At 39.8% G+C, this 27991-nt stretch overlaps 2 protein-coding genes across 2 annotated transcripts in view; both read right to left on the reverse strand.

Annotated features, from left to right (window-relative positions):
• Positions 1-1046: 1046 nt before the first annotated feature.
• On the reverse strand, positions 1047-27981 carry LOC115225550 (glutamate--cysteine ligase catalytic subunit). The gene is made up of 13 exons (XM_029796474.2): positions 27465-27981; positions 19792-19916; positions 16253-16472; positions 14509-14615; positions 13887-13994; positions 11977-12042; positions 9307-9423; positions 7918-7976; positions 6860-7077; positions 5321-5437; positions 2784-2922; positions 2175-2287; positions 1047-1052 (listed from the first exon to the last, which is right to left on the reverse strand). The coding sequence occupies exons 3-13, from the start codon at positions 16400-16402 to the stop codon at positions 1047-1049; spliced, it is 1200 nt and encodes a 399-aa protein (XP_029652334.1). The 5' UTR covers positions 16403-16472; positions 19792-19916; positions 27465-27981.
• LOC115225551 (zinc finger protein 271-like) overlaps positions 24615-27991 on the reverse strand; it is a 34325-nt gene continuing 30948 nt past the window's right edge. Inside the window, exon 4 of the mRNA XM_036514429.1 lies at positions 24615-25731. Coding sequence (XP_036370322.1) covers positions 25019-25731 — 713 coding nt within the window. The 3' untranslated portion in view covers positions 24615-25018. The remainder of the gene's footprint in view (positions 25732-27991) is intronic.

The following is a 27991-nucleotide window of genomic DNA, read 5'->3' on the forward strand; positions in this document are numbered from 1 at the left end:
ACCACCTTCATCGTCATCATCATCATTGTCATCATTAGCATCACCACCACCTTCATCGTCATCATCATCATTGTCATCATTAGCATCACCACCACACCTTCATCGTCATCATCATCATTGTCATCATTAGCATCACCACCACCTTCATCGTCATCATCATCACTGTCATCATTAGCATCACCACCACCTTCATCGTCATCATCATCATTGTCATCATTAGCATCACCACCACCTTCACCGTCATCATCATCACTGTCATCATTAGCATCACCACCACCTTCATCGTCATCATCATCATTGTCATCATTAGCATCACCACCACCTTCATCGTCATCATCATCATTGTCATCAGCCAGTACTGCGTTTCCACCTCAGATGGCAGAGTGAGGGTGTGGTATAGGAGGGGTGAACGCTACAGAGATGCATATGTCATGGATAGAGACATGTGGAGTGGCTAAAGCATCATGGTTTGGGGTACTATAGGCCTGAATCAGAGAACTGGGCCCCATGTGTTCCAAAATGTGCAGGCAGAGGGAATGGCATCACAGTGTAGCGCTATGTTGACCAGATCCTAAGACCTCACCTCATGGCCCTTCTTTGATCATCACCATAGTCACGTGTTCCAGCAGGACAATGCTCCCTCCCACATGGCCAGGGTCACCATGGACTCCCTGCATCAGCACAACATCAGAACCATGCCATGGCCAGCTCTCAGCTTGGATTTCCCAATTGAACCCCTGTGAAACGAAATCCAGAGACGGCTGAACCAGGTGGTCCCAAGGCTGACAACTTGTGTGGAACTGGAGGCAGCTTTTCTCAGGGTGTGGGCACAGGTGCCAATGGCTTTTGTGAACCACCCCAAGCACTTTATGTACCGATGGTGTATGACCATTTTGAACACCCAGGAAGGCATACACAGTATTGATCCTGTCACACCCTACAATCTCAATGAGCTGGATCCACCCACAACCAGAACATAAGACAACAACCCATAAACTGTGGTCAAAGAGCATCCAAGAAACTGATTTTATTAGATTTATCAAAATTTATCTCTGACATAATGAAATTAAAACATATTACACAGTCACACATGTCTTGCGTTTCTTTTGTGGTTCAAGAATTAATTTCTAGCTTCATCATCATCATCATCGCTTAAAGTCTGCTTTCCATGCTAGCATGGGTTGGACGATTTTGACTGAGGGCTGGCGAACCAGAAGGTTGCACAAGGCTCCAGTCTTGATCTGGCAGAGCTTCTACAGCTGGATGCCCTTCCTAACGCCAACCACTCCGAGAGTGTAGTGGGTGCTTTTTACATGCCACCTGCACAGGGGCCAGTCAGGCGGTACTGGCAACGACCTCACTTGAATCCTTTTACACATGCCACCAGCACAGGTGCCAATAAGGCAACTTTGGTAACGATCACGCTTGAATGGTGCCCTTTTACGTGCCACCAGCACAGAAGCCATTTGGCTGCTCTGGCTATGATCACACTCGGATGGTGCTTTGGCACCCTACCAGCATGGGCAACAAGTGCCAATTCATAATTCATAATTCTAGCTTCATAATTCTAATTCATAATTCATAATTCACAATTCATAATTCTAGCTTCATAATTCTAATTCATAATTCATAATTCACAATTCATAATTCTAGCTTCATAATTCTAATTCATAATTCATAATTCATAATTCTAGCTTCATAATTCTAATTCTAATTCATAATTCATAATTCTAGCTTCATAATTCTAATTCTAATTCATAATTCATAATTCTAGCTTCATAATTCTAATTCTAATTCATAATTCACAATTCATAATTCTAGCTTCATAATTCTAATTCATAATTCATAATTCACAATTCATAATTCTAGCTTCATAATTCTAATTCATAATTCATAATTCATAATTCTAGCTTCATAATTCTAATTCTAATTCATAATTCATAATTCTAGCTTCATAATTCTAATTCTAATTCATAATTCATAATTCTAGCTTCATAATTCTAATTCTAATTCATAATTCATAATTCTAGCTTCATAATTCTAATTCTAATTCATAATTCATAATTCTAGCTTCATAATTCTAATTCTAATTCATAATTCATAATTCTAGCTTCATAATTCACATCGATTTTTTTGTAAATTGATAAAAAAGTAATTAAACAAATATATTTTACCATAATGTGGTCAGTATCCTTGGCATCGTCTTGATGGATCTTTTCTTTGAATAGAGTGATTGGATCTCTAATCAGGAATTGGGCAATATATTTCGCCATCATTTCATCAACACCTGATTAATTAACAAATATTTTTAATTAGTTAAATTTATGAAATGGAAACGTTTTCAAAAGGGAACTAAAATATTGTTGCCGTTGTCATTGTTATCATATTATCATCATCATCATCATCATTATCATCATTATCATCATCATCATTATTATCATCATTATCCTCATCATCATTATCATCATCATTATCATCATCATCATTATTATCATCGTCATCATTATCATCATCACCATCATCATCATCTTAGTCATCTTTGTTATTTTAATATCCACTTTTCCATGCTTGCACAAGTCAGACAGAATTTGTTGAGGCAGTTTTTCTACAGCCGGATGCCCTTCCTGTCACCAACCTATTCTGGTTTCCAAACAAGGTAAAATTTCCCCAAGGCCAGACATGTTTTTGCAGAACATTGGAAATGAGCAACACTGCTTGCATAAGAGGGACAATCATTTTACAACTAATTAATTTTTATATGTTTTTAGAGAATTTCTAAATACCTTCAGCCTTCAATAATTCATACTGCTCGTGGTCGTAACTGAAATCATAGTCATTATAGAATTGGTCGCTCACAGAAAGGTAACTGCTCAATGTATCAAAACGAGATTTCTTCACCAAGATGTTGCCGTCAGTTAAAGGCTAAAAGGAAAAGAAAAGATAAAATTAGACAACATTTATTCATTACATAGGCGCAGGAGTGGGTGTGTGGTAAGTAGCTTGCTTATCAACCACATGGTTCTGGGTTCAGTCCCACTGCATGGCACCTTGGGCAAGTGTCTTCTACTATAGCTTCGGGCTGACCAAAGCCTTGTGAGTGGATTTGGTAGACGGAAACTGAAAGAAGCTCGTCGTATATATGTATATATATGTATGTATGTGTGTGTGTGTTTGTGTGTCTGTGTTTGTCCCCCTAGCATTGCTTGACAACTGATGCTGGTGTGTTTATGTCCCCGTCACTTAGCGGTTCAGCAAAAGAGACCAATAGAATGAGAACTGGGCTTACAAAGAATAAGTCCCGGGGTCGAGTTGCTCGGCAGTCCAATGACTGAAACAAGTAAAAGAGTAAAAGAGTACTACAACTCATTTGATAGCAACCCATATGTGACCGCCACTTGTAATAATTACAATTCCAGTCAAGTACCAGAGTTGGTGGAATTAATTAACTTCTTTCTTTCAAAATTGCTGATCATGCGTCAGAAAACCATTCTTACAAATAGATTCTCCAAGAGAGATGAAGGAATCGTGATTCATTATTGAATAACCAACAAACTGATTATTTCCATTGTGATCGTTACCAGCATCGCCTGACTGCCACCCACCCCCCGTGCCGGTGGCACGTAAAAAACACCCACTACACTATTGGAGTGGTTGGCGTTAGGAAGGGCATCCAGCTGTAGAAACTCTGCCAAATCAAGATTGAAGCCTGGTGCAGCCATCTGGTTCACCAGCCCTCAGTCAAATCGTCCCACCTCCCCTGGCCCCTGTGCTGGTGGCACGTAAAAAGCACCCACTACACTCTTGGAGTGGTTGGCGTTAGGAAGGGCATCCAGCTGTAGAAACTCTGCCAAATCAAGATTGAAGCCTGGTGCAGCCATCTGGTTCACCAGCCCTCAGTCAAATCGTCCCACCTCCCCTGGCCCCTGTGCTGGTGGCACGTAAAAAGCACCCACTACACTCACGGAGTGGTCGGCATTAGGAAGGCCATCCAGCTGTAGAAACTCTGCCAAATCAAGATTAGAGTCTGGTGCAGCCATCTGGTTCACCAGCCCTCAGTCAAATCGCCCAACCTCCACAGCCTACCCTGGCCCCTGTGCTGGTGGCACGTAAAAAGCACCCACTACACTCTCAGAGTGGTTAGCGTTAGGAATGGCATCCAGCTGTAGAAACTCTGCCAGATCAGACTGGAGCCTGGTGCAGCCTCCTGGCTTCCCAGACCCCCAGTCAAACCGTCCAACCCATGCTAGCATGGAAAGTGGACGTTAAACGATGATGATGATGAATGATATTGACAGGCCATTCTGGAAAGTTCTATCTTACATCTGATAAAAGGACTCTTTCCTCAAATATAATAGAGAAACACTGAACACCCTATATAAGGGGACACAGTATCGTGTTTTTGTTTTTATTTATTGGCCTCACCATCACCTTACATACTTTACCTGACTTCACACCTGACTTACCTGACTTCACACCTGACTTACCTGACTTCACACCTGTATTGCTTAAAGGTCTTCTTAACAATACTTATACTTTAAAATGATTTTTACTGAGAAGTCAGGAAAGAAATTGTTTGTCAGTAAATATTTTACATTTTCTTTTTATTCTTTACAGAGTGAGGTAGAGTGGTTGTATACTGTCAACTTAACGTGACAGTAGGGGATTACACCACCGCTGTTTAGCCCTAGGAAGTATCGATGCTTCCTGATGGCTTCGACACATTTTTTCCCTGTGTCCTTATATATTTACGAAGGGGAGACAAATACCCCCAACAGCTAGGCCCGCATCTAGAGACACGCATGTTTCAGGGTCTTTGCCCATCATCAGTCTAGAGTAGCAGAAGCCTGCTAGCTGAAGATATCTGTCTCGACTTCGTAAATATATATATCTAACTGGCAGTATTGCCCGGCGTTGCTCGGGTTTGTAAGGGAAATAACTATATAAGCATTTTTAGAGATGTAAAGTATAATAGCCATCTCAATATGGCTAACCCCAAAGGGGGGGGGGTGTTACTGTAGCTTTTTACGTTCTGAGATTTAATAATACATTTTTAGAGAGTTACTTCCCTTATATATGCCAAAAATGCATTAAAAATGGAAAAAAATGATGGTAAATTTTTTTTAAATCGTAGAGTCATCGTAGACTCATCGTAGACGCACGCAAATACCCAGAAGGGCTCGATATGAATCATGACAATAAGATACCCGGTTTTGGTTAAACTGCACCGCAAAATGTGGGAGTAGTTAGGAATCTAAATCGTAGGAGACAGACAGCACACAACCTCACTTTTATATATAAAGATTTTCATCTTGAAACTCACTTCCAAACCTTGTTCTTGTTTGGTGCGATCTTCACAAGTGGGAATCAGAGCGCACCAACGGCAGTCCGTATCAGACAAAAATCCTCGATGAATTGGAGCGGCTGCTGTCAGCGCCAACTGAAAAAAAAACATTAAGAAAAATGGATAGAATGGAAAATAACATTAGATGAAATAACATAAAACACCTTCCTCAAAAATCTCATTAAAGGTAACGATGTATTTAATACAGGGTACGAGATTACAAAGTTCTCTCTCATCATTTCTATTTTGGAACAACTATAATGTAATAAAGTTTTATTATGTTTTAGCTCGTTATAAAGCACTGATGATGGTACCATGTAAAAAGTATAGGTGATGGTACCACATAGAAAGTGCTGGTGATGGTACCACATAGAAAGCGCTGGTGATGGTACCACATAGAAAGCGCTGGTGATGGTACCACATAGAAAGCGCTGGTGATGGTACCACATAGAAAGTGCTGGTACCACATAGAAAGTGCTGGTGATGGTACCACATAGAAAGTGCTGGTGATGGTACCACATAGAAAGTGCTGGTGATGGTACCACATAGAAAGTGCTGGTGATGGTACCACATAGAAAGTGCTGGTGATGGTACCACATAGAAAGCGCTGGTGATGGTATCACATAGAAAGTGCTGGTACCACATAGAAAGTGCTGGTGATGGTACCACATAGAAAGTGCTGGTGATGGTACCACATAGAAAGCGCTGGTGATGGTACCACATAGAAAGTGCTGGTGATGCTACCACATAGAAAGCGCTGGTGATGGTACCACATAGAAAGCGTAATTGATGGTACCACGTAGAAAGCGCTGGTGATGGTACCACGTAGAAAGTGCTGGTGATGGTACCACACAGAAAGTGCTGGTGATGGTACCACATAGAAAGCGCTGGTGATGGTACCACATAGAAAGCGCTGGTGATGGTACCACATAGAAAGTGCTGGTGATGGTACCACATAGAAAGCGCTGGTGATGGTACCACATAGAAAGCGCTGGTGATGGTACCACATAGAAAGCGCTGGTGATGGTACCACATAGAAAGCGCTGGTGATGGTACCACATAGAAAGCGCTGGTGATGGTACCACATAGAAAGCGCTGGTGATGGTACCACATAGAAAGCGCTGGTGATGGTACCACATAGAAAGCGCTGGTGATGGTACCACATAGAAAGCGCTGGTGATGGTACCACATAGAAAGCGCTGGTGATGGTACCACATAGAAAGTGCTGGTGATGGTACCACATAGAAAGCGCTGGTGATGGTACCACATAGAAAGTGCTGGTGATGGTACCACATAGAAAGCGCTGGTGATGGTACCACATAAAAAGCACTGGTGAGGGTACCACATAAAAAGCACCAAATCCACCTACAAGGCTTTTGTTGGCCTGGGACTATAATAAAAGACACTTGTCCAAGGTGCCATGCAGTGGGACTGAACCAGGAACCATGTAGTTGGGAAGCAAGCTTCTTACCACACAGCCACACCTCTTAACAAAAGAATAAATCGAGCAAAGCCTACCATAATTGGCGTAAAAGGTACCAGATTGTCAAAGAGATACGTGGCTTCTTTCAAATCGGCAGCTTGAAAAGTCACTTGTACAGAACAACAGCCAACTCCAAATATCGGTGTATCCATATAAATATGTCCTGGTTTCAAATTTTCCTTCATCTCTTTATTGTCTCCGTATTCGGACAAATCTTCTCCGTATGGCATTATGGTGTTTTCATCTTTATAAACTGGAACAAATAAATTTTTGAGACAAAAATCAGTTTTTAAGTCAGACTCAAATAACTTCATTAGCCAATAAAATCAGACTTGAGTCATTTCTTTAACCAGTAAAAAAAGGGCTCAATTTACTTCGTTAGCCAATAAAATTAAGCTCAAATTGCTTTATTAATCAGTAGTACCAGGTGCAACTTACTCTTTTACTCTTTACTCTTTTACTTGTTTCAGTCATTTGACTGTGGCCATGCTGGAGCACCGCCTTTAGTCGAGCAACTTGACCCCGGGACTTATTCTTTTGTAAACCCAGTACTTATTCTATCGGTCCCTTTTGCCGAACCGCTAAGTAACGGGGCCATAAACACACCAGCTTCGGTTGTCAAGCAATGCTAGGGGGAACAAACACAGACACACAAACACACACTCGCATATATATATACATATATACGACGGGTTTCTTTCAGTTTCTGTCTACCAAATCCACTCACAAGGCTTTGTTCGGCCCGAAGCTATAGAAGAAGACACTTGCCCAAGGTGCCACGCAGTGGGACTAAACCCGGAACCATGTGGTTGGTAAACAAGCTACTTACCACACAGCCACTTCTACGCCTATAACCAATAAATCTATAACCTACTTCAATAACCAATAAAAGCTGGCCCAAATCACTTTAGTAACCAGTAAAATTAACTTTAAATCACTTCATTAATTAGGCTCAGATTAGTCAAGTCTTTAATTAGTTTATTTATCAATAAAAATCAGGCATAAATTACTTCATTAAACAATGAAACCTGGTTCAAATCACTTTATTAATCAGTAAAATTAAGATAATTAATTCTATGTTTCGTATACTTACGTGGTACGTTGATAGCAATTTTACATTTTCTTCTGTCTGTCATATTTTCAAAAATGTTTCTAGACACAAAAAAATATAAAATTTTTATTTACATTTGATGGATATTTGTCCTCATCTTATTTGTTGTTAACACAACATTTCAGCTGATATACCCTCCAGCCATCATCAGGTGTGTTGGGGGAAATTTCGAACCAGGGTTCTCATTCTTAAGGTATTTTTCGATGTTCATCATCATCATCATCATCATCATCATTTAGCATCCATTTTCCATGCTGGCATGGGTTGGACGGTTCAACTGGGGTCTGGGAAGCCAGAAGGCTGCACCAGGCTCCAGTCTGATCTGGCAGAGTTTCTACGGCTGGATGCCCTTCCTAACGCCAACCACTCCGTGAGTGTAGTGGGTGCTTTTTACGTGCCACCGGCAAAGGTGCCAGACGGGGCTGGCAAACGGCCACGGTTGGATGGTGCTTTTTACGTGCCACCGGTTATTATTATTATTATTATTATTATTATTATTCAGGTCAATGCCTGGAATCGAACTCGGAATCTTGGGGTTAGTAGCCTGCACTCTTAACCACTACACCATATGCCCGTGAGCAATTATGGAGTGAATTTTAGGGCTTATAAATCTATCGATTACTCTACTACATTAGTCATGAATGACCATGGGTGCCCCTAAGAGGTTCCTCTCTGGGGTACAAGTTTGGGTGGAAAGTCACCTCACTGGCGAATCCACAACCTATGGTTGTTTTTATGGAAGACCAGCAGTTGCCCATGCACACCAGCCTCCCCCTTTCCATGCCACCAATGTTATATATTTCTTTACTACCCACAAGGGGCTAAACATAGAGGGGTCAAACAAGGACAGACAAACGGATTAAGTCGATTACATCGACCCCAGTGCGTAACTAGTACTTAATTTATCGACCCCGAAAGGATGAAAGGCAAAGTCGACCTCGGCAGAATTTGAACTCAGAACGTAACGGCAGACGAAATACCTATTTCTTTACTACCCACAAGGGGCTAAACACAGAGGGGACAAACAAGGACAGACAAATGGATTAAGTCGATTATATTGACCCCAGTGCGTAACTGGTACTTAATTTATCGTCCCTGAAAGGATGAAAGGCAAAGTCGACCTCGGCAGAATTTGAACTTAGAACGTAATGGCAGACAAAATACGGCAACGCATTTCGCCCGGTGTGCTAATGGTTCTGCCAGCTCGCCACCTTAATGCCACCGATGTTATCCAAGGGAAAGGCAAAGGGGTCGATACAGCTTGGCACCAGTGACATCGCAACTCATTTCTACAGAAGAATGAACTGGAGCAACATGAAATAAAGTGCTATGACATGTTATAAAATATATATAAAATGGTAAATGACTCACAGAAAGAACTCAAAGTGTGAACTCAAGGCAGCATCTGCTATAAAAACGGATTGGTAGATTCCAGCTGCTTGCTTGTTTGCTTCATAAGCGGGAAAAGAGAAATTAGGGCAACCCAATCTGAAAGAGAATAAGCAAAAACCTTAATCCTTTAGCATTTAGATTACTTTGACAAATCCAATGTTTATTCCTTTGCATAATTTTGAATTAATCCTGTATTATCTCATGGCTTTCAGATTTCGATGATGTAATTGGCTATTTTTAGAATGGCATTGTAGTGTAGGTGTAAGAGGCCAGATCTGGTTATTTTGAACATAAAACTAGTACAATATTTGGGCTGCTTTAAACGTGAAAGGTTAAACCAATTATTTCTGTTGTTGTTGTTGTTATTGGGCCCTTATGATCAATAAAGAAAGTATTATTATTGCTATTATTATTATTATTATTATTATTATTATTATTATTATTATTATTAATAGGCGCAGGAGTGGCTGTGTGGTAAGTAGCTTGCTAACCAACCACATGGTTCCGGTTCAGTCCCACTGCGTGGCATCTTGGGCAAGTGTCTTCTACTATAGCCCCGGGCCAACCAATGCCTTGTGAGTGGATTTGGTAGACGGAAACTGAAAGAAGCCTGTCGTATATATATATAAGGCGGTGCTCCAGCATGGCCACAGTCAAATGACTGAAACAAGTAAAAGAGTAAAAGAGATATATGTATGTGTGTGTATGTGTTTGTGTGTCTGTGTTTGTCCCCCTAGCATTGTTTGACAACCGATGCTGGTGTGTTTACGTCCCCGTCACTTAGCGGTTCGCCAAAAGAGACCGATAGAATAAGTACTGGGCTTACAAAAGGATAAGTCCCGGGGTCGATTTGCTCGATTAAAGGCAGTGCTCCAGCATGGCCGCAGTCAAATGACTGAAACAAGTTAAAGAGTAAAAGAGAGAAAGTTGTAATGTACAAGAGAAAAGCCTGTGCTGGGATGGTTGAAGGGATGTCATTCAGCTGTCTTCACTATGCGACCGACGTATAAATATTTACAGCAGAAAAGACGGATCTTTTCGGTTTGAACAGCAGTTTTTAACATAATTTCTAGGTAACTAAGGAATTTTTAAACTTCGTATACTGGTAGAATGTGTTTATAAAACATCTTTTTCTCTTGGCTTTATTGAGAAAATTCTATAGTTTGTAAGATATTTGTTGTTTTTTTTCCTTCAATTTTTGCAGTTTCAACCAATCAATGACGTCTATTGACGTGATAACGTTCGGATCTTTTCGGTTTGACCGACAGTTTTTTTAAATAATTTCCAGGTAACTAAACACTTTTAAACTTCGTATACTGGTAGAATGTGTTTATAAAACATCTTTTTCTCTTGGCTTTATTGAGAAAATTCTATAGTTTGTAAGATATTTGTTGTTTTTTTTCCTTCAATTTTTGCAGTTTCAACCAATCAATGACGTCTATTGACGTGATAACGTTCGGATCTTTTCGGTTTGACCGACAGTTTTTTTAAATAATTTCCAGGTAACTAAACACTTTTCAACTTCGTATACTGGTAGAATGTGTTTATAAAACATCTTTTTCTCTTGGCTTTATTGAGAAAATTCTATAGTTTGTAAGATATTTGTTGTTTTTTTTTCCTTCAATTTTTGCAGTTTCAACCAATCAATGATGTCTATTGACGTGATAACGTTCGGATCTTTTCGGTTTGACCGACAGTTTTTTAAAATAATTTCCAGGTAACTAAACACTTTTAAACTTCGTATACTGGTAGAATGTGTTTATAAAACATCTTTTTCTCTTGGCTTTATTGAGAAAATTCTATAGTTTGTAAGATATTTGTTGTTTTTTTTCCTTCAATTTTTGCAGTTTCAACCAATCAATGATGTCTATTGACGTGATAACGTTCGGATCTTTTCGGTTTGACCGACAGTTTTTTAAAATAATTTCCAGGTAACTAAACACTTTTAAACTTCGTATACTGGTAGAATGTGTTTATAAAACATCTTTTTCTCTTGGCTTTATTGAGAAAATTCTATAGTTTGTAAGATATTTGTTGTTTTTTTTCCTTCAATTTTTGCAGTTTCAACCAATCAATGACGTCTATTGACGTGATAACATTCGGATCTTTTCGGTTTGACCGACAGTTTTTAAAAATAATTTCCAGGTAACTAAACACTTTTAAACTTCGTATACTGGTAGAATGTGTTTATAAAACATCTTTTTCTCTTGGCTTTATTGAGAAAATTCTATAGTTTGTAAGATATTTGTTGCTTTTTTTCTTCAGTTTCTGCAATTTCAACCAATCAATGACATCTATTGAGGTGAAAACATTCTGTGCCGTATGAAAATGTCCCTCGTTTAAGAAACAGATTGGGTTTATTTACATTTGTGAAGAAAAAAAGATACCCTTTCCCCCACCCCTAACCCTAACTAACCCTAAATCTAAAATAGATTGAAATGTAATAGATCGATTCTAGGGTCATAATTATGGGTGACAATTTTATATGACTTCGCCAGAAAAAACTGCCGTTCAAACCGAAAAGATCTGAAAATACAAATATTCGAATTTAAAACCTGTATTAATAATTAATAAAAACTCATAAACAAATATTTATGTAAAAAAAAAGACAGGTATACTCGTAAATATTAGCTCTAAGATTTCACTTACCTCGGAAAAGATGTCAAGGTAACCAGACTTTCGTCTTTTCCCAACAATTGTTTGAGTGATTTACGCCTAAAATATTGACAAAATGGATTCTTGATGTAAGTGTCATGAAACTGAACAAAATAGATCTCATACATTTTATACACACAGGTATACCTGCACCTGTGTGTGCATATATATATATATATATATATATACATACATATATATATGTATATGCATATATATATATATATATATATATATATATATATATATATATATATATATATGTATATGCATATATATATATATATATATATATACATATATATATGTATATGCATATATATATATATATATATATATATATCTAATGTAATTATTATTTGAGGGAATAAAATCCAAAACTTACAAGGAAAAAAATATTCAATTTAGAAATACTAAATCAAATTTCACACAATATAATATATATATAAAAAATTAGAAAAAATTATATGCGTTTTTATTATTATTTTTTTTTTGCAATTTACTTAATCATTGACATTTTATTGTTATTTTAATTAAAATATTTCTATAATATGTAATTTTCTAGATGGTGTAATTTAATTGTTCATTTTGTATTGATAAACGGTGGGTTTTTTTTCCAATATATATATATATATACACACACACACACACATAAGAAAATTTAGAAAATGGAGATGTAGCATTAATATAATTTATTATCTGCAAAAAATTCAACATATTCTCTTACAGCTGTTTCAATTAAGTCTAATAGATTAAATTACAATAATTAAATTATTGTATTAGGAAAAATCTAATCGGTGGGTAGAAAAGATATACCGTTAGGTTTTTAGGTGTTGTGTTTTCAAATCATCTCAGCAGAACGAGTGTGTGTATGTGTGTGTGTGTGTGTGTGTGTAAAGTCGTCCACATACAAAGACGACTTTAGCTGACTTTATCTAGATTAACAGATAAAGTTGTAGAGATTACATCATATGTAAACATAAATTTATTTTTGAAGCGTAGAAAGATATATTTGTTTTTCAACACATAAATATCAAACAGTATATAAAGGATAAGCCGAGGTCGACTTTGCCTTTCATCCTTTCGGGGTCGATAAATTAAGTACCAGTTGCGCACTTGGGTCGATGTAATCGACTTAATACCTATGTCTGTCTTTGTTTGTCCCCTCTATGTTTAGCCCCTTGTGGGTAGTAAAGAAATAAGCATATATAAAGGATAAGATCCTGCTTAAGAGCAGAAAAATTTGTCAACAACCAACCTCATGCTGGCAAATTTTTCTGCTCTTAAAAAGGATTTTATCCTTTATGTACACTGTTCAATATTTACGTGTTAAAAAACCCAAAATATATAGCTTTCTACGTGTTCTAGATAAAGTCATCTTTGTATGTAGGAAAGTGTCTTGGGGAAATTTCAAACCTGGGTTCTCATTCCTAAGGTATTTTTCGATGTTGTTATTATGATTATTATTATTATTATCATCATTATTATTATTCAGGTCATTGCCTGCAATCGAACTCGGAATCTTAGGTTTAGTAGCCCGCACTCTTAACCACTATGCCAAACGCCCATGGGCATTTGGTGTAGTGGTTAAGAGCGCAGGCTACTAACCCTAAGATTCCAAGTTCAATTGCAGGCAATGACCTGAATAATAATAATAATAATAATCATAATAACAACATCGAAAAATACCTTAGGAATGAGAACCCAGGTTTGAAATTTCCCCAAGGTACCTGATGAAGGCTGGAGGGTATATCAGCCGAAACGTTGTGTTAACAACAAACAAGATGAGGACAAATATCTGTCAAATGTAAATAATGAAATACACAACATGGAAAATAATTAAATAAAATGTTGAATATTTCTGTGTAAATGTAAATAAAGAAAATTCGAAATATTATTGTTACCTTTCTTTGAAATAGTCTTCTACACAATTCAGATCAGTCATGGAATTACCAAAAGGATTCCTGGGTTTGCCTTCCATCATGAATTCAGCACATTCCGGGGTCCACAGGCTTTAATGTTTTTTTGTTTTAAAAAAGAGAAACTATATTTAGGAAACCCCAAAAATTAAGAAGGTATTTAAAATGGTGATGATGATGATGATGATGATGATGATGGTGATGATGATGCTGATGATGATCACGATGACAACGATAATGATGATGATGATAATGATGACGATGATGCTGATGATGATGCTGATGACGATGATGATGACGATAACGACGACGACGATGATGATGATGACGATGATGATGATGATGACGATGATGATGATAACGATGATGATGATGACGATGATGATGATGATGACGATGATGATGAATACATTTGGAAGTTAAAAGTTTTTAAAAAATATAGTAAACAAGGTGCAAGAGTGGCTTTGTGGTAAGAAGCTTGTTTACCAACCACATGGTTCCGGGTTCAGTCCCACTGCGTGGCACCTGAGGACTTTGTCTTCTCATGACCCTCCTAGAAATAGTGGATGAGGGCAGAGATGATGGACGGACCAATAATTATACTCACCCCGATTCTAATCCTTTTACTTCAGGAGATCTAAGTAAAGATGTGGAAGTCAGCAGTAACTGGACAACTCGTTTTTCATGGTCAAATCGTATTAATGTATATTCAGTCTAAAAAAAAAAAAAAATCAGACCATTTATTCCAAAATACCAAACATGAGAATGGAGGGTGTTGCTGAAGGGGTCACAGACGTGTGATGAATGATTTCTGGACCTCAGTTAAAACAAGAACTGTAATAAATGAATGAAGAATGAATATATAATAAGTGTATGTTTTTTTTCCCACCCTTTTCAAGCCAAGCCCTTCTAAAGCCTAGCCAGGCTCATGGGCCTGGTTTCCCAGTTTCAATGGCATATGTGTCTTCTTATTTCTTTACTACCCACAAGGGGCTAAGGACAGACAAAGGGATTAAGTCGATTATATCAACCCCAGTGCGTAACTGGTATTTAATTTATTGACCCTGAAAGGATGAAAAGCAAAGTCGACCTCGGTGGAATTTGAACTCAGAACGTAACGGCAGATGAAATACCACTAAGCATTTCGCCCGGCATGCTACCGTTTCTGCCAGCTCACCGCCTTGGGCAAGTGTCTTTTACTATAGCCTCGGGCTATCCAAAGCCTTGTGAGTGGATTTGGTAGATAGAAACTGAAAGAAGCCCATTGTATGTGTGCGTGTATGTTTGTCCACCCACCACCTCTTGACAACCAGTGTTGGTGTGTTTACGTCCCTGTAAGCTAGCGGTTCAGCAAAAGAGACTGACTGAATAAGTACCAGGCCTGAAAAAAATAAGTCCTGGGTGGGGGGGTCAATTTATTCAACTAAAAATTCAATGCGGTGCCCCAGCATGGCCACAGTGTAACAACTGAAACAAGTAAAAAGATAAAAGACGTAATATAAAGATTGGTTTCCAATATTTCCATAATCAAGAATTTGCATAAAAATCAACAAGTTCCCTTCATCTCTCTTTCTCCATCAGGCTATACCTACCTCGTCACATTCCGCCGAGGTCAACTTTGCCTTTCATCATTTCGGGGTCGATAAATAAAGTACCAGTTACGCACTGGGGTCGATGTAATCGACTTAATACCTATGTCTGTCCTTGTTTGTACTCTCTGTGTTTAGCCCCTTGTGGATAGTAAAGAAATAGGTATTTCATCTGCCGCTACGTTCTGAGTTCAAATTCCGCCGAGGTCGACTTTGCCTTTCATCCATTCAGGGTCGATAAATAAAGTACCAGTTACGCACTGGGGTCGATATAATCGACTCAATCCCTTCGTCTGTCCTTGTTTGTCCCCTCTGTGTTTAGCCCCTTGTGGATAGTAAAGAAATAGGTATTTCATCTGCCGCTACGTTCTGAGTTCAAATTCCGCGGAGGTCGACTTTGCCTTTCATCATTTCGGGGTCAATAAATAAAGTACCAGTTACGCACTGGGGTCGATATAATCGACTCAATCCCTTCGTCTGTCCTTGTTTGTCCCCTCTGTGTTTAGCCCCTTGTGGATAGTAAAGAAATAGGTATTTCATCTGCCGCTACGTTCTGAGTTCAAATTCCACGGAGGTCGACTTTGCCTTTCATCCTTTCAGGGTCGATAAATTAAGTACCAGTTACGCACTGGGGTCGATATAATCGACTCAATCCCTTCGTCTGTCCTTGTTTGTTCCCTCTATGTTTAGCCCCTTCTGGGCAGTAAAGAAATATATAACATTGGTGGCATGGAAAGGGGCAGTAAAGAAATATATACCTACCTCGTCACCCCAATAAAATGGATAATTCTTTGTGTCCTTATATCTCCTATACAGATGCACAAACTGCATTCTTGTTTGTTTCTTGACATGTGGAATATAGGGTTTAATCTCTTCCCATGTCATTAGGGTACCCTCCGAAATAACGACCATCTTTATTTCGACTGACGAAGGATTCTTTCAACGAGTTTTTCTTTTTTGGATCTTCTCTGTTCAGTAAGGACTGGAAATAGAAATGGTAAAAAAAATAGGTAAATTTTAACTTGTAAAATAATAATATAATGAAATTAATGTATACAGTGCTCAGGTGCACCACAACTTGTCAGAAAGTGCATATAAAGCATATGCAGTAATGTACAAATGTCTGAGAAATGAACAGTGTATGAGTCAGATACATGCTTGCGTGTGTATGGAGGGGAGAAAATCAGGTGTAGTGTTGGCGAATGTCAGAAAGCATGGAAGTTTTGAAGGATGCAGTGCTCCGACAACTAACAACTGATGCCGGCAGTTTGTTCCATGCTTCAGCAACTCTCAGCATGAAAAAATGTTTCCGAAAGTCATGGGAGCTGTGCTGTTTTCTGACTTTGTAAATATGTCCATGGGTGTTTGATGGGTGGAGTTTGAAAAGGTGCTCAGAGTTATTGTTACTAAGATGGTTGATAATTTTATGGGTGTCTGACAAGTCAGCTGCCAGGCGTTGGAGTTTCAATGTTTGATTCCATAGAAATATTCTTTTCTACTTTAGGCACAAGGCCTGAAATTTTGGGGGAGGATTCCAGTCGATTAGATCTACCCCAGTACACAACTGGTACTTAATTTATCAACCCCGAAAGGATGTAAGGCAAAGTCGACCTCAGTGGAATTTGAACTCAGAATTTAAAGACGGACGAAATGCCGCTAAGTATTTCTATTTCTTTACTACCCACAAGGGGCTAAACACAGAGGGGACAAACAAGGACAGACAAACGGATTAAGGCGATTACATTGACCCCAGTGCATAACTGGTACTTAATTTATCGACCCCGAAAGGATGAAAGGCAAAGTCGACCTCGGTGGAATTTGAACTCAGAATGTAAAGACGGACGAAATGCCACTAAGTATTTCCCCTGGCGTAGCTAACGATTCTGCCAGCTTGCCACCTTTCGTAGAAATATTAAACTTTATGTCACTTAAATTACACTGTGTAACACAATTTTTGTCCCTGAGTAACAACTGTTGTTTCTTATTTGCTTACTCCGAGAGAGAATGGAAAATGGTTAATATTGCCTTCAGACTTTTCTTTTGTAACATTTATCCAAACCCCAAAGAATCTCTCTCGACACATGGCTACGATGCTCCCCCACTACTTCTGCTCATGATCAGAGATGCACATATTGTCAGCCACTAAGGGACATAATCAAGTGGTTAAGGTCAAACAACTGACAAGCAAATCTGTGGTATTGAGCAGAATACTTGCTATAATGATATTTCTGATGCAGAACTAAGGTGGTGAACTGGTAGAAATGTCAGCATGCCGGGCGAAATGCTTAGCGGTATTTTGTCTGCCACTACATTCTGAGTTCAAATTCCGCCAAGGTCGACTTTGCCTTTCATCCTTTCGGGGTCGATAAATTAAGTACCATACTGGGGTCGATGTAATTGACTTAATACCTATGTCTGTCCTTGTTTGTCCCCTCTATGTTTAGCCCCTTGTGGGCAATAAAGAAATAGGTATTTCCTCTGCCGTTACGTTCTGAGTTCAAATTCTGCCAAGGTCGACTTTGCCTTTCATCCTTTCGGGGTCGATTAAATAAGTACCAGTTACACACTGGGGTCTATATAATCGACTTAATCCGTTTGTCTGTCCCTGTTTGTCCTCTCTGTGTTTAGCCCCTTGTGGGTAGTAAAGAAATAGGTATTTCTGCTGCAGCAACTCAGCGCTGAATCTGTCAAAATTGTAATAGAAAATAGACCAGTTTCAAAACTTTGATGTCCAGGTGACAAAAGCAAAGTTTGAAGGGAATAGAAGTCTCTTCCTTTGACTTCTAGACAGAAGCAAATTGGAAATAACACTAGTATGCAAGAGAGCCGACTGCACTGGTATAGTCATGCGATGCATATGGAAGAGGACAGCTGTGTAAAGAAAGAGGAAATGTGTGGAAGAGGCAGACCCAGGAGAATATGGAATGAAGTGGTGAAACATGATCTTGAAGAAACAGGAAGAATGATATCAGATGTAGAAATATGAATATCATTAGTTTCTGTCAGAATTAATATTGGCAAAACATAAGACTTTCCACTTCTATCATTGATCAAATTTCTTTAGCATTTTTTGTTACTATATTTCTCCAGAAATACGTTGCTTTCTTTTCATTTAATTTTGAAAATTCTGGAGAATTGTCATTGTTTTTGAAGTACATACATTCTCTCTCTCTCTCTCTCTCTCTCTCTCTCTCTCTCTCTCTCTCTCCCTCCCTCCTCCCTCACACAACCATAAGTTAGAGTTTCTGTAAGAATTAATTTTGGCAAATTTGGGCAAACCGGTGTTTGGGACATTAATTAACATGAAATATTGATGGAAAATTTGAATTTAGATCACTTTAATCTTTCATTACTGTTTTTTTTTTGTCTTTTGAAATAAAGCCTTTATTTCAATTAATTTTGAAAATAATGAGGCCAGCGCCGCCTTGACTGGCTTCCGTGCCGGTGGCACGTAAAAAGCACCTACTACACTCACAGAGTGGTTGGTGTTAGGAAGGGCATCCAGCTGTAGAAACACTGCCAGATCAGACTGGGCCTGGTGCAGCCTCCTGGCTTCCCGGACCCCGGTCGAACCGTCCAACACATGCTAGCATGGAAAATGAACATTAAACGATGATGATGATGATGAAGAATTTAGTGAGATAACTGTTATTATTTCTGTGATGTTTGGAACATAAATCATGAAATTTTGGTGGAAGGTTTTAATTTGAATCGCTTTTAAAAAGAAAGTTTGATTATAGAACCAGGAACAATCTCATATGGGTTGGAATCAAATGACTTAATCCAAAGTCTAAATTACTATATAATCAAACTAATTCTCTGTAAGATATTAACTGAATGTCTTGCAGGCACAGGAGTGGCTGTGTGGTAAGTAGCTTGCTAACCAACCACATGGTTCCGAGTTCAGTCCCACTGAGTGGCCGGGCCGACCAATGCCTTGTGAGTGGATTTGGTAGACGGAAACTGAAAGAAGCCTGTCGTATATATGTATATCATCATCATCATTTAACGTCCGTATATATATATATATATGTATGTGTGTGTGTTTGTGTGTCTGTGTTTGTCCCCCTAGCATTGCTTGACAACCGATGCTGGTGTGTTTACGTCCCCGTCACTTAGCGGTTCGGCAAAAGAGACCGATAGAATAAGTACTGGGCTTACAAAAGAATAAGTCCCGGGGTCGATTTGCTCGACTAAAGGTGGTGCTCCAGCATGGCCACAGTCAAATGACCGAAACAAGTAAAAGAGTAAAAGAGAGATATAAAGGACTAATAACGACTCATAAATTTAAAAAGGCTCACCTCAAATATTCAAAGCTTTCCTCTGTTTTAGTTCCTACTTTCTACCAGTTGCCACATAAACATTAATTTACAAAGTCACAGCAGATATATGTTCCTCATGTGGTCTCCGAATTCTTTATCAAAGCCTGTAATATTAAATTACAGTAAAAATAGGTTAAGATCAAAATAAATTTTAAAAAACTGGGTTACATTTTGAAATACTTTTTGTAGTTAGTATTTCCCCCATCACCCCCCCCCACACCCCGAGAAGGCCATCCGTTAACTAATTTCTCAGGTTGCTGATATGAAATTTGCTTCTACCAAACTGCTTTAGAAATATTAACCAGCATTCACCAACACGAAATGAGGTTGTTAATCAGCATGTTTATTGACCTCTACTTAACCACCCCACGGCTAGACTTCTCCCTCTATGTCTACGTATTGGGTTGGCCTACTTCATCGTCTGGGGCGGGGGGGGGGGGAGGTGTCCACAAAACATTAATGGAACACAGACACACAAGTTGCAATTATATTATATATATATATAATGTACAAATGCAGTCATTGTAGTTGGTTTTTGGGGGGTGGGGGTTTAGACCCCTTTTTCACATACATTTAGGTTGTATATTAAGTTTAGCCTCCTCCACCTCCCCATCATCATCATCATCCTTTTCCTCCTCCTCCTCATCATCATCACCATCATTATCATTATCCTTTACCTCCCCCTCTTCCTCCTCACCACCACTACCATCTTCATCATCATCATCATCATGTTTGTCATTACCAGCATCATCTTGTCACTATCACTTCCTCATCCCCATCATCATCCTTTTCCTCCTCCTCCTCCTCCTCCTTCTCACTACCACCACCACCACCACCGTCATTATCATCACTGTCATCATCATCATTGTCATTACCAGCATCATCTTGTCTTTGTCACTTTCTCATCATCATCATAATCATCATCATCATCATTATGGCCATCACATCCTTGTCATCATAATCCGACATCTGCCTTCCATGGCTTGGACAGTTTGACAGGATTCGACAGTTCCAAGGACGACAGCACACTCCGCCGTCCTGCTTTGGCAAGGCTTCTACAGCTTGGATGCCCTTCTTAACAACAACCACTTGGCAACAAATCCTGGGTCCTTCTCTTTTATGGCACCATTTATAACATTTAAAATCAAAATCGATCAACATCAATGGAAATTGTAGTTGTGGTACCAGTGCCGGTGGCACGTAAAAAGCACCATCCAATTGTGGCCATTTGCCAGCCTCATCTGGCACCTGTGCCGGTGGCACGTAAAAAGCACCATCCAATTGTGGCTGTTTGCCAGCCTCATCTGGCACCTGTGCCGGTGGCACGTAAAAAGCACCATCCAATTGTGGCCATTTGCCAGCCTCGTCTGGCTCCTGTGCCGGTGGCACGTAAAAAGCACCATCCAATTGTGGCCATTTGCCAGCCTCATCTGGCACCTGTGCCGGTGGCACGTAAAAAGCACCATCCAATTGTGGCTGTTTGCCAGCCTCATCTGGCACCTGTGCCGGTGGCACGTAAAAAGCACCATCCAGTTGAGGCCGTTTGCCAGCCTCGTCTAGCACCTGTGCCGGTGGCACGTAAAAAGCACCATCCAATTGTGGCCATTTGCCAGCCTCGTCTGGCTCCTGTGCCGGTGGCACGTAAAAAGCACCATCCAATTGTGGCCATTTGCCAGCCTCGTCTGGCACCTGTGCTGGTGGCACGTAAAAAGCACCATCCAGTTGAGGCCGTTTGCCAGCCTCGTCTGGCTCCTGTGCCGGTGGCACGTAAAAAGCACCATCCAATTGTGGCCATTTGCCAGCCTCGTCTGGCACCTGTGCCGGTGGCACGTAAAAAGCACCATCCAATTGTGGCCATTTGCCAGCCTCATCTGGCACCTGTGCCGGTGGCACGTAAAAAGCACCATCCAGTTGAGGCCGTTTGCCAGCCTCGTCTGGCACCTGTGCTGGTGGCACGTAAAAAGCACCATCCAGTTGAGGCCGTTTGCCAGCCTCGTCTGGCACCTGTGCTGGTGGCACGTAAAAAGCACCATCCAGTTGAGGCCGTTTGCCAGCCTCGTCTGGCACCTGTGCTGGTGGCACGTAAAAAGCACCATCCAATTGTGGCCATTTGCCAGCCTCATCTGGCTCCTGTGCCGGTGGCACGTAAAAAGCACCATCCAATTATGGCCGTTTGCCAGCCTCATCTGGCACCTGTGCCGGTGGCACGTAAAAAGCACCATCCAATTGAGGCCGTTTGCCAGCCTCGTCTGGCACCTGTGCCGGTGGTATGTAAAAAGCACCCACTACACTCATGGAGTGGTTGGCATTAGGAAGGGCATCCAGCTGTAGAAACACTGCCAGATCAGACTGGGCCTGGTGCAGCCTTCTGGCTTCCCAGACCCCAGTTGAACCGTCCAACCCATGCTAGCATGGAAAGCGGACGTTAAACGATGATGATGATATTTACTCTTCCATATGGGGGGGGGGGCAAAATAAGTAACTGAGACAAAATGAGTAATTTCTGCTTTTTGATTTTTTTCTTCCTTTCTATTTAAAATCCTTAAATTGCAAATATTACATCGTCTTTAGGGGTAAAAATTTGCCAGCGTAACTGGTCAGTAAAAGATGAGAGAAATTTGGAACACAGTCAGGCAACATCATTTTCTCTTGGCTTTCTTGAGAAAATTCTGTAGTGTGTAAGCTACAATTATTGCTGTTGATAAACTACGGCAGATATTGTATTCACCTCAATAGACGTCATTGATTGGTTGAAATTGCCGAAATGCAAGAAATTAAACAACAAATAGCTTACAAGCTACAGAATTTTCTCGAGAAATCCAAGAGAAAAAGATGTTTTATAAACACATTCTACCAGTATACGAAGTTTAAAAGTGTTTAGTTACAAAGAAATTATTTTAAAAATCTGCCAGTCAAAACAAAAAGATCCGATTCCTGGACCATGTTGTGTGTTGTGTTCTTGAGCAAGACACTTTATTTCACGTTGCTGCAGTTCACTCAGCTGTAGAAATGAGTTGCGACGTCACTGGTGCCAAGCTGTATCGGCCTGTAGGGACCTCACTTGGCCCTGCCTGAGATTTGGAACCAAATCCACCCGCTTGTTGCTTGTCAAAACAAGCGGTAAATCCTTTGTTCAGGCCAAGGGTAGTATAGAAGAGCCGGGGTCACTCATCCGTGGAAAGAAAGAAAGATGAGGCAAGCAAGACCTCTTGGTCATCCACTGCCTCAGTCTCCATCCCCAAACATCTTGACCTGGTCTTGTGGTGATGATGGCAATCCCTCAAGGTCGAGGATGATGGCCTTCGCGCAAATTTACTGGTGAGTCCATAGGTGACTGATAAGACCAATTCTTGCTTGAAAAGATCGGTCGCAGTGCGAACGTCTAGTGCCGGAAGGGAGAGTCGCACGTGGTTGTTGTTGACGCTCCTTCCGTCGTCGTCTTTTCTCCTCCAGCACTGAAGGCCTTTTCGACTCGAAAGTCGCCGTTCCCTCATGGATGGTGGTTTTCCAGAGTGGTCTGTTTTTTGCCGTTTCCTCCCACTCAGTGAAGTCGATGTCACACTTTTTGAGGTTCGTTTTCAGGGAGTCCTTGTAGCGTTTCTTCTGGCCTCCTTTTGTACGCTTGCCGTCTTTGAGTTGGGAGTAGAAGATCTGTTTGGGAAGTCATTCGTCAGTCATTTACGCATCCGAAACCTGGTCTTGTAATGCACATATGACAAAGTCACTGTGCAAGTCATTAGCCATTCTTAATGATGACCAAATGACCCTCATCACTTTGACAGGCAAACATAAAAGAAACAGGAAGCAGAATGAATTACAAATATTATAAAAGAATGCTTTTATTAAAAATCATCATCATCATTGTTCGACCGTGGTCGAGACTTTCATAGTCTTTTCAAATGGCTAATAATGTGTGCGCGCGCCACTACTACACACATTGGAAAGCATTGTACAACCAAGTACTAAAGAAGATCTTTCCTCCTCCATGAAACAAAGCTGTTCCCGCTGGACGTCAACCCAGTATTTCTAAGCTACGGACCCAGTGATTTATTGTAAGGTTATCTCCATAGCAGATTGCCTTCACTACGGCTAAAGAGCCCTTTCTACCCCATATTAAAAATACCTTAACCCTTTCGTTATTGTATTTCTGTTGAGATGCTCTGTGTTTCTTTCAATTAATTTTAAATATAAACAAAGAATTCAGTAAAATAACTTAGTTATCATTCAGCTAGTGTTAGGGACATAAATTGTGACTAAGGTTTGGTGGAAGATTTTAATTCAAAACTTATGAAAACAAGACATTTGTACTCAGAGCCAGAGGTGGTTTCAGCTGGGTTGGTATTAATCATTTGTTAACCCTTTTGTTACCATATTTCTGTTGAGATGCTCTGTGTTTCTTTCAATTACTTTAAATGTAACAAAGAATTTAGTAAAATATCTTAGTTATCATTAAGCTAGCGTTAGGGACATAAATTGTGACTAAGGTTTGGTGGAAGATTTTATTTCAGAACTTATGAAAACAAGACATTTGTACTACAGAACCAGAGGCAGTTTCAGCCGGGTTGGTAATGAAAGGGTTAAGTTATTTCAACAGGGTGGAGATAGTCATATAGATTGTTGAGAGGGTGTTTGCACAGTTAGTCTTTCCCATGTGTATACATATGTGGTTATATAAGATAAATTTTTTTCAAAGAACTAATTTTGATATTATGTGTTACTCGTTAATATGAATACACAGAATAGTTAATTGATATTTTTAGAGAGATTGGTTTCCCACAGATATCTCGGTAACATGGTTGGTGTCTTGTATGAAAGCGTTTGTATGTAAGTACATAAGTTACATCTTTCAGAGAATGATCTGAAATGAAGAGATGGCCGTGAGGCATTTGCTTCGCAACCACATGGTTTGGGGGCAGAGTCCCATTAACAGTACCCTAGGCAATTGCCTTCTGTTCCTAGGCTGACCAATGCCTTGTGGGTAAATTTGTATGAATGTGTTTGACCTCGCTAGCGCTGGGCCCATGTCAAAAGCACCCAGTACACTTTGTAAAGTGGTTGCTATTAGGAAGGGCCTCCAGCAATAGAAACCATGCCATAGCAGACAGTAGAGTTTGGTGCAATCCCCTGGCTTGCATGTCAAAAACCGTTCAACACATGCCAGCATGGAAAACAGATGTTGAATGAGGATGATGGCCAGTCACATAATTTATTCCTTGCAAGGGTAATGTTTGTGAGCAGTTAGAAGTCTTCTTTGCAAGAATGATTTACCACAGGTGTCACAGCGATATGGTTTCCTTCCAGTATGAATGCATTTGTGTTGACTTAATTCACCACTTTGGGCAAAAGACTTACCACAGATATCACAGTGATAAGGATTCTCTCCTGTATGAATTCGTTTGTGAGTAACCAGTGCACTTCCATCGCAGAACGTTTTACCACAGATATCACAGTGATACGGCTTTTCTCCTGTATGAATTCGTTTGTGTCTAGTCAAACCAAAACTTGCAGAGAAAGATTTACCACAAATGTCACAGTGATATGGTTTCTCTCCTGAGTGAATCCGTTTGTGAATAGTCAGGGTACTTCCCCCTGAGAATGATTTCCCACAGATATCACAGTGATACGGTTTTTCTCCGGTATGAACACGTTTGTGCTTAATTACGATGCTACTTTCAGAGAATGATTTTCCACAGATATCACAGCTGTACAATCTCTCACCTGTGTGGGTGAGTTTGTGTCGAGTCAAGTGAAACCTGCGTGAGAACAACATACCACAGATATCACAGTGATATTTTTTCTCTCCTGTGTGAATAAACATGTGTGTAGATAAGTTACCTCTCTGAGAGAATGATTTACCACAGACATCACATTGATAAGGCTTCTCACCTGTATGGAATCGTTTGTGAGCAGTTAAGCTACCTGCATCTGAGAAAGACTTGTCACAGATATCACAGTGATATGGCTTCTCACCTGTATGAATGTGTTTGTGGCTAACTAAATGATCGTTTTGAGAGAATGATTTACCACAGATATCACACCGATATGGTTTATCTCCCGTATGAATACGTTTGTGTCGAGTTAAGCTACTGTCAACAGAGAATAATCTACCACAGATATCACAGCGATATGGCTTCTCTCCAGTATGAATATATTTGTGTGTAGTTAAAGTACTTGCTCTAGAGAATGATTTCCCACAGATATCGCAGTGATGGGGTTTGTCTCCTGTATGGATACGTTTGTGGGTAGCAAGGTTACCTCCGTGAGAGAAAGTCTTTTTACATACATCACACTGGTGTAACGGCTTTGCCATCTCTTGAGGTAAAATATAAATCAGTTCTTAAACTTTCCCAGCTAGATATTTTCATAAGATATTTAACATCACCTCTAGTAGGCGCCGAGCTGGCAGAAACGTTAGCATGCTGGGCGAAATGCTTGGCAGTATTTCGTTTGCCTTTACGTTCTGAGTTCAAATTCCACCAAGGTCGATTTTGCCTTTCATCCTTTTGGGGTCGATTAAATAAGTACCAGTTACGCACTGGGGTCGATGTAATCAACTTAATCCAGTCGTCTGTCCTTGTTTGTCCCCCTCTGTGTTTAGCCCATTGTGGGTAGTAAAGAAATAGAAATAGGTATAACTATGAATTTTTATTTCACATTTAAAAGGTAAATTTTCTCCAACTTTTTTGTAGATCATTACTGGAATAACCATGAAATTCAATTTCTCCAATTTTCAAGGTAAATTTTCTCCAATTTTCATTTGAATATCAAATCATTTTGAATAAATTCCTAATTGTGAAGTGGACAGATTTTGTTCTCAATCTCAATTCACAAGAAATATTTCCCTGTAATTCTGCAGATATTAATACAAAAATGAAGGTGTTTGTTTTGGGTATCTTCCATTAGTCTTTAACACACAAAATTGATGAGAGAACTGAAGTCAGATATTCTTAAACACTTGAATTGTTCTGATATTCTGAAATAAGAGAAAAACAGTAAAAGATATTGAGGAAACTTAATGAGTAGAACTTCAACAATGGAAATTTCACTATATTTCTATATAGACAAATGGATAGATAGGGTTGTGTGGTAAGTAGCTTGTTTACCAACCACATGGTTCCGGGTTCAGTGTCACTGCGTGGCACCTTGGGCAAGGGTCTTCTACTATAGCCTCGGGCCGACCAAAGCCTTGTGAGTGGATTTGGTAGGCGGAAACTGAAAGAAGCCCGTCGTATATATGTATATATATATATATATATATGTGTGTATGTTTGTGTGTCTGTGTTTGTCCCCCCAACATCGCTTGACAACCGATGCTGGTGTGTTTACGTTCCCGTAACTTAGCGGTTCGGCAAAAAGAGACCGATAAAATAAGTACTAGGCTTACAAAGAATAAGTCCTGGGGTCGATTTGCTCGACTAAAGGCGGTGCTCCAGCATGGCCACAGTCACATGACTGAAACAAGTAAAAGAGTAAAGAGAGATAGATAGATAAACAGGTAGATAAATAGACAGAGATAGATAGATAGATAAATAGAGATAGATAGGTAGACATATATAGATAAATAGACAGACAAATAGATGGATAAACGGATGGATGGATGGATAGATAGATAGGCACAGATATGCTATAGAAATAAACTTTGACGTACGCACCTTGAAGTTTTCCAGTGTTAAAACTTTCTTTGGAAGTTGCACGTCATCTTCAGCAGGTGCTTCGTGTGTGTAGGCAGAGTACGGCCGACTTGTCAAGAAGATCCCTTAACAACCACGAGGTCCTTCGTTCTGTCCTACTGCGTGACACTTTGGGCAAATAACACTTTCTGCAGTGTCCAGTTGACCTGAATGAAATCGGACAGAGGGGAAAGTGCTGAACCCAGGAATTCCAAAGAGGTCAGCTTCGGGTCGCAGAGGTTCTTGTATGATTCCAGCGGAATCCTCGAAGACTCGCGGGAATTGCGGAGCAGGGGATTCAGTTGGTCTTACACCTGAATCCTCAACGGCGAACGACGGGGATCCACGATGTATGAAAATGTCTGTATAGGTATAGATGGAAATGGTGAGGATATTAAGAAATGGTTAATAGCAAAATGTGGGAAATAAAAAAAATTGGAATGGGCAGTGAAAAGGAAAACGAAACAGTGAAAGAAATTATATAACTTTGTTTAAGTAATTTTTTTTAG

This window comes from Octopus sinensis, linkage group LG28, assembly GCF_006345805.1.
Source record: "Octopus sinensis linkage group LG28, ASM634580v1, whole genome shotgun sequence".
NCBI lineage: Eukaryota > Metazoa > Mollusca > Cephalopoda > Octopoda > Octopodidae > Octopus > Octopus sinensis.